This window comes from Entamoeba histolytica, genomic scaffold (assembly GCF_000208925.1).
Source record: "Entamoeba histolytica HM-1:IMSS scf_1104750518559 genomic scaffold, whole genome shotgun sequence".
Classification (NCBI taxonomy): Eukaryota; Evosea; order Mastigamoebida; family Endamoebidae; genus Entamoeba; species Entamoeba histolytica.
Window position 1 is genome coordinate 1 of NW_001915114.1, and position 7,499 is coordinate 7,499.

The 7,499-nt window shown below is 22.5% G+C and overlaps 1 protein-coding gene across 1 annotated transcript; it reads right to left on the minus strand.

Moving 5' to 3' along the window:
* Positions 1 to 1,649: 1,649 nt before the first annotated feature.
* On the minus strand, positions 1,650 to 2,852 carry EHI_149730 (uncharacterized protein; the record flags this gene model as incomplete). The annotated part of the gene is made up of 1 exon (XM_644697.1): positions 1,650 to 2,852. The coding sequence occupies one exon, from the start codon at positions 2,850 to 2,852 to the stop codon at positions 1,650 to 1,652; it is 1,203 nt and encodes a 400-aa protein (XP_649789.1).
* Between the last annotated feature and the right edge of the window lie 4,647 nt (positions 2,853 to 7,499).

Here is a 7,499-nt window from a genome sequence, read left to right on the forward strand (position 1 = left end):
TATTATAACAATAAAACAAAGTAAAATAAGAAGAAATAGATAATTGGAAAGACATAAAAAAGAGAAAAAGGAAATCAGATAAAACATGAAAAAGAAATGAAAGAGAGATAAGAAGAAATAGAAAAATACAAAAAGAAAGAAGAAACAACCACCAAAATTAGAAGAAAAAACGACGAATAGATATTAGTGATATGGATATAATAAAAATTAAAAGGAAAATTAGAAACTAAATAATAGAAGAAAATAATAGAAGAAAGATGAATAAAGATAGACAAAGAAGAAAAGTATTGAAAAATATTTTAAAGGAAGAGTAAATGAAGAAAGAAATAAGAAACGGTAAAAAAATAAAAAGAAATACAATAATAAATTATATATCAAATCCATTACCTAAATTTAAAAATAATGACTAACAATATGAATGATAAAGCAGATATTAATAAATTGAAAAAAAGTAAAAAAGAAAAAGAAATAATGAAAATAAGATAAGACAAAGATAAGAAATAAGAAGAATAAAATAGAAAGAGAGAATAACACATTGATGCAATAATGAAATAATAAGATACTGATTAATAAATAGAAATAATAAGAATAATAAAGGAATATAAATTAAATACAATGAAATAGGAGAAATGATGAAATTGAATAAGAACAGAAAATGAAGAGATTGTATAAAACATGTTGTAAAAGAAATAATAAAAATGAATGGATTGAAATATATCAAAACATACAAAATAAGAATAACTCAACTTAATTAATACAATAATTAAAGAATAAATACAATGAAATATATTAATAAATTGAAAAATGAAAATGAATAATCAAATAATCAAATACAATGAGAAAGAAATAAGAATAAGAAAATAATAGAACAAAAATAAAGAATAATAATAATATAAAAAGAAATGAATATAAAGAATGAAATTGATGAAAGAAAATAATATATTTGTATGAAATAACAAAATAATAAATATAACAAAAGATAAATGAAATGATGTATTATTTGTAATGATAAAATAACAAGAAATGAAGATATAATAATAAAATACAAAACAATAAGAAATAAGAAATGAATAAACAAATGAAGAAAATAACTCAAATGAAATAGAAAGAATAAATGAAGAATAAAACAATAGAAAATGCAAAAAAACAGAGAATAAAGAAAAAACAAAAGAAAGAAGAAATAAAGAATAACAATACATATTTCAATAACAAATAGATATTTATACGGAAGAAAAAAATAATAAAGGAGAATAAGAAAATGAAAAAGACAAAAAGGAGAAAAATAATTAATAATATAGTAGAAATAGACAAAATATAATAAGAAAAATAAAGAGAAATTAATAAACTAAAATAATTTCAATAATAAATTGAACAATAACAAATCTGTATGAAGGATAAAAGAACAAAACATTATCCTTACAACTTACATATTTGTAAAAGATAAAATAAATAATAACATGAAAGACATAATGAACTAATGTGGAAATAAAGGAGAAGAGTATCAAGATAGAGAAGTACCTCATGAATAATACTCTGAAGAGAGTGAATGAAATAGTTTCACCTAAGTAAAGTGAAGTAGAAAAAACAAGAACTACTGAAACTTAATTTAGTAATTTTTATTTTATTTTTTCTTTTAAATTTTAAAAAAATTAGAATTTCAATAAGTCTGATTGTATACGATAAGCACCAATTCTTACATCCAAATTTTCAATGTCCCATCCTTTCTCTTTTAAACATCCAACGATATCCCAGTCTTTTACTTGTTGTTTTCTGTTTTCATCCCATCCAATAACCAATTGAGAATAAGCACAAAGTAAAGATTCGAATATTTCATCTTTAGTAATATGGTCACCGAGTATTACCCATATTTGATTTGTAGAAGTTTTATACAAATAATATTGGTATTTTTTTATTGACTGAGATATGTCTATATAGAGGTCTGATGATTTAGGAATACTGTTTAAACTAATTCCCATTCTGATATTTACCATTTCATTTACTTTAATTTTGGATTCTATTCTGCTGACAACTACGGGAGAAAGAATTTCATTTTTAATATTCATAAAATATGACATTAATATTGTTAGTCGTTCATAGTTTAATGTTTTGAATACAATAACATTAGACAATAAGAAGTTACAAATACAATGACTAATGAGTGCACAAATAAATACGATAATTCCACTTTCAGTAAAGTCACCGAGAACATGAAGAATAAGCCATCCTATTAACAAACTTACAACCCTAAAAAGTGTTTCTAAGTTTTGAACTTTTTCAGTAAGTTCAGCAACATTATTTCCTTTTGCATAATTGTTTAAAATTCGAGTTTTAATAACTTGACGACTTGCTTGTAAAACTCCTTCAATAACTGAACACGTAACGCTTATTGAATAGAAGATAGGTGTAGAGATAAATGCTATTTCAATAATTCTGAGGAGTTCTGATATTAATTCAATTCTCATTCTCCATTGTTTTGCAAAAAATACAATAGAAGTTCCCCAACGTTCAGTAATAATCAAATGCATCATTCCAGTCATTACTTCTCTAAAAACAACAAAAAATGCAGCAGAATGTCCAGGGTTAATTCTTAAAATTGCAGAGACACTCATAACAAGCATCATCATATTTGCGGCTTCCATAATAACAGAAAAAATAACAAATCTAAAATAGCCACGTTCTACTGATGTTGGATATCCAACAGGTACTATTAATTCTTGTAAATGATTTTGAGATTTTTGGAATGGTTGTTGAGTATATCCATCATCAAATATATACCTTCTTGACCACTTTCCTTTAGACTCAGTGATTTCAAAAGATCCATGAGGAGATGGTTGTCTTTCAATTGTTGACATCTTCGATAATCTTTTTTCATTTTTTGAGAGTTTTTAATTTTTCATTTTTTTATCAAATACAAAAACTAAAATCAATAAAAAATAAAAATAAAAAATAAAATAAAAAATAAAAAAAATGAAATGATAATTTGTAAAACAAAAAAAATCAATTTCAACTTTTCATCAATGGACGAACTATGTGATTATTCAACAATATGGGAAAATGTCCATCGATTTGAACAGCTTACTCCAACTATAAGAAGTTTATTTGTTCATAAACTTTATAATTATGGTAATGACTATGGATTTGATTCAATAACAAGTCCTAATTTAAAACGAGAAACAACTTCAGCACTTTTATTTCAGATATTTCAAGAGACAGAAGAACATCCTGAGTTTATATTAATAACAAAATTTTTAAAAAATGTTAATGGAATTAAAGAAGTTATTCCATTATTATTACAACAAATATCATATTATTCTGAATTATTACTTACGACTAAAACATCTGAAATGGTACAATTTACTACTATTGCATTTGGATTATTTAGAAAAATTATTGGGGGAGTATTTGTTGAAGAAATAAATTATTCAGAACTTGAATTTATTCCAAAACAATTTAATGAACAATTAAAAAAATGTTATTTTTTATGTTTAGATAATCCAACCCAACTTTATTCATATTTAGTGGATGAAATTTTATTTTTATTTCTTAATGTCTTTTATTTTAAAGCAAAAAGTATGACTAATAATATTTCATCTTATGTTGAATCATTATTTTATGACAAATTTACTTATCATATTCAAAATGAAGAAGTTATTTTCTTTATTAAACATCAAATTGGATTATCACAAATATTATTTCGTTTTTTGTTTGTTGTTTTTTTTTTGTTATTAATTCATTAAAGAAATAGAGCTTATTGAATATAGAAAAAATGATAAACTTCTTCAAAGTTTAACAACAACATATCTTTCACTCTTTGAATTTTTCTTACAAATATTACCTGTAGTAAACGTTGAAAATATTGATTTATATTTAAGTGTTATTCCATCATTTTCTCAATGTAATATAATTGTATTAAAAATGGAAAAGATATTAGAAAAAATACCAGTTAACAAAGAAAATCAAAAGTTTTTTATTAGTATATTTAATATGTTTCTTAATTGCTGCCGTTTTAATGCATTTACAATTGATACTAAAAAAGAGTTATTAAGTTCATTATTATCTTCTTCTTCTATTAAACAATTTAAACATTTTCATGAATATCATATTCTTATTAACCAACTTTCAACAAATAATGAAGGAATAGTCTTTGATAAAATTGAAAATGTATTGGATTATCGTAAAACAATATATTGTATGTTTGAAAATGAATTAGATTTAGTTACACCTGGTTCTGTTATTAATATGTGTATTTTCTTAGAAACAGATCCATTAATAAATGAACAAATACCTTTATTAATACATTGCATTTCATATTTTATTCAAAAAGATTTATCACTCTCATTATTTTGTGCTAAACAATTACGTTCACTTATTTGTGAAAGAATTAAATTAAATGATGAAAGTGTTTCTTGTTTAATTCAACTTATAAATCCTTGTATTGATAAACAAGTTATCTTCATTATTATTGATATTTTAGTAGTATTGGCAAAGTATAAACAAACCAAAAAGTTCATTAAACAACAAATTCAAAGAATTAAAACAATGGTTTTGTCTTTTTCAATATCTATTCAAAGTGAAATCATAGGTAAATTATTTACATTATTATGTGATCAATGTATTGTATCAAATAAAACACTTCAACCTAGTGATCATATTGGAATATCTAAAAATTCATTAATTGTTACATTTGCATCAGTTTATCCATTAATTCTTTCATTAACTATTCAAAATACAACTACTTATTTAAGAAGTGCACTAATAGATTTTGTTAGTTTTAATTCATATAATTGTAGTAAATTTTGTAAGTATTGTTTTGATGATCTTATGAAGTTAATTTCAAAAACACCAAAAGGAGAGACTAAAGAATTTCTTGTGTGTTTGGCAAGTATTGCAGTAACACCATCTTGTTCAATTCAACAAATGAAAAATTTAATGAGAGATACTGTTTCTGAACAATCATTTTCATCAGATAGTTTTTCTATTTTAAAGAATGTATTACAAGAAACATCTCGATTAGATTTTAAATCCTTTTTCTTTAAAAAGAATTCATTTATTACAAGTCAATGTCCTATTTCATTCAATTACAAATCATCATCAATAGTTCTTTGGTTTTGTCCACAAAGTATTATAAATGAAGCACAAACATTAGCAATGTTTCAATCACCAGAACATCATTTAATGACTATTTCAATTACAAATCAAAATTATCTTCAATTAAGGTTAGAAAATAGTAAAATTGAATATATTACAATAGATATTAAATTAAATGAAATGGAATGGTATTGTGCAGTTTTTGTCTTCCAACAAAAAAATAATGAAATGATATGTGAAGCAAATCTCATTCAAACAACAAATGTTCAAGTTAAAACTATATCAATACCAATTCAACCTCATGACCAATCTATTCTCTTTTGTGAAGAATGTTTTGGATGTTCTAAAGTGAAGAATCAATATTCTAATTATTTTGTTGGATATATTTCTTCATGTGTAATTTTCCCATTATCATTAACTCAAATGGATATTAGTCAAATTGACTTAAATATTAATACTTATCTTTCTCAACCAGAACTTTTTATGGCAAATTTAAAGAAATTATTTGTTTTATCTACAAACCCAATTGAAACACATCAAAATATTGTTGGAGATATTACACCAACATTTAAATATGAACATTGTAAAATCATTACAAGTACTTCAAACATCAATTCATTCCAACAAAGTGGTTCATTTAAATTTATTTTTAGTCTCTTTGAACTTCTTTCTATTCATCCTGAACAATTAAGTTCAATAAACCCAATTTCAAATATCAATTCTAATTCTAATCCACAAAGTCAAAGTCAAATTCCTTTATTGTTAACGTCAAGTGATAAAGTAGAAAATTCAAATATTATTAATAAACAAAGTAATAATAGTTGCAAACCATGGACTAACTTGTCTAATCCAAACGATGAACAACAAAAGAAATTAATAGGAAATAATTTAACAGTAAATATTCCTACACAAAAGAAAAGTGTTATTGGTAATAACAGAACACTTATAAAGAAAAAACAACATCAGTCATTTAAAAAATCACAAGAAACAATTGTATTAGATGCAATATTATCTATTTTATTAAACTGTGTTAAAATACCAAAAATGCATAATGGATTTATTTTATTAAATATTGCAAATTATCTTCATTATATTTTAATTGCTTTACCTTCAGAATGTATAACTAAAAAATGTTTTGATGAAATACTTCAATTAGCTGATATTTTTAATGGAAGTTCAATACGTTCATCATTTGAATCAATATTTCTTGATTATAGAATTTGGAGTGGATGTGAAAAAGAAATACAAATACTTATTATTGAACAAATTAAAAGTTTAAAAGAACCAATTAATTTATTGAAGTTTATTGTTATGATTGAATTATTTATGCAACCACATCAAATTACAAAATCAATTCAATTTATTTCATTAAATCAAAAATTACCACTAAATGAAATTGAAGAAGTTTATATTACTACAATAACTGGATTCTTTCAAATTGCATCAAGAAAAATAACAATAGAAAATATTACAGCAATTAATCATTATTTATATATGATTCATGATGATGATGTAATTAGAAATACATTAGATTTATTATTTATTCATTTTCATACATTTCAAAAAGAGTATAATCCTTTTGCAGAAATTATTGTTAATAATTGTATTAATATTCAATCAATTATTCCATTTAAACAACAATATAAAATATTATTGATAATGTTATTATTCTTAGAAACTGTTATTCAAACTAATCCAATGTTTGATTGTAATACAATAACATTATTAATATTAAGTTGTATTTTTGTATCAAAAAATTATGACTCAAATTTGTATTATCTTCTTATTGCACAATCAGTAAAAATACAATTATTATTAGATGTACCAAAAATTAATTTATTTGCAATGAGATATTCTGAAGATACTATTAAAGAACAAATTTGTGAAACACTTTATAATAATACATTATATGATAATTTTCCACAAAGTGCATTTAATTTAATTGAGTCACCGATTGTTATAATGAATACAATACAAATAACAAAAGATATTAAACAAAGAGATAAATTATTTAATTTATTAAAAGTATATATAATTAAAAAAATGACTTATTTAAATAAAAAAGCACAAGAAAAAATTGAAGAATTTATAAATATTATGATTACTTCTGCTTTTTATTATACTGAAGAAATGATTATGGAAAATGATGAAGAAGCATTTAAATTATTACTTTTTGTATTTGAACAACTTGATATTCAAATTAGACCAAAAATATCAAAATTAAAACAAAAATCAAATAAAGATAAACAAAATATTATTAATTGTTGTCAATTGTTCTTACTTAATGTTTATCATATGACATATAAATTTAAAAATTATTTAACTCAATGTAATTTCATTCTTTCTTCTAATTTAATGAATGAAAGTAAAAGTTGTTTCTCACTTCTTCTTGTTTTTGTTAAAGACTATAT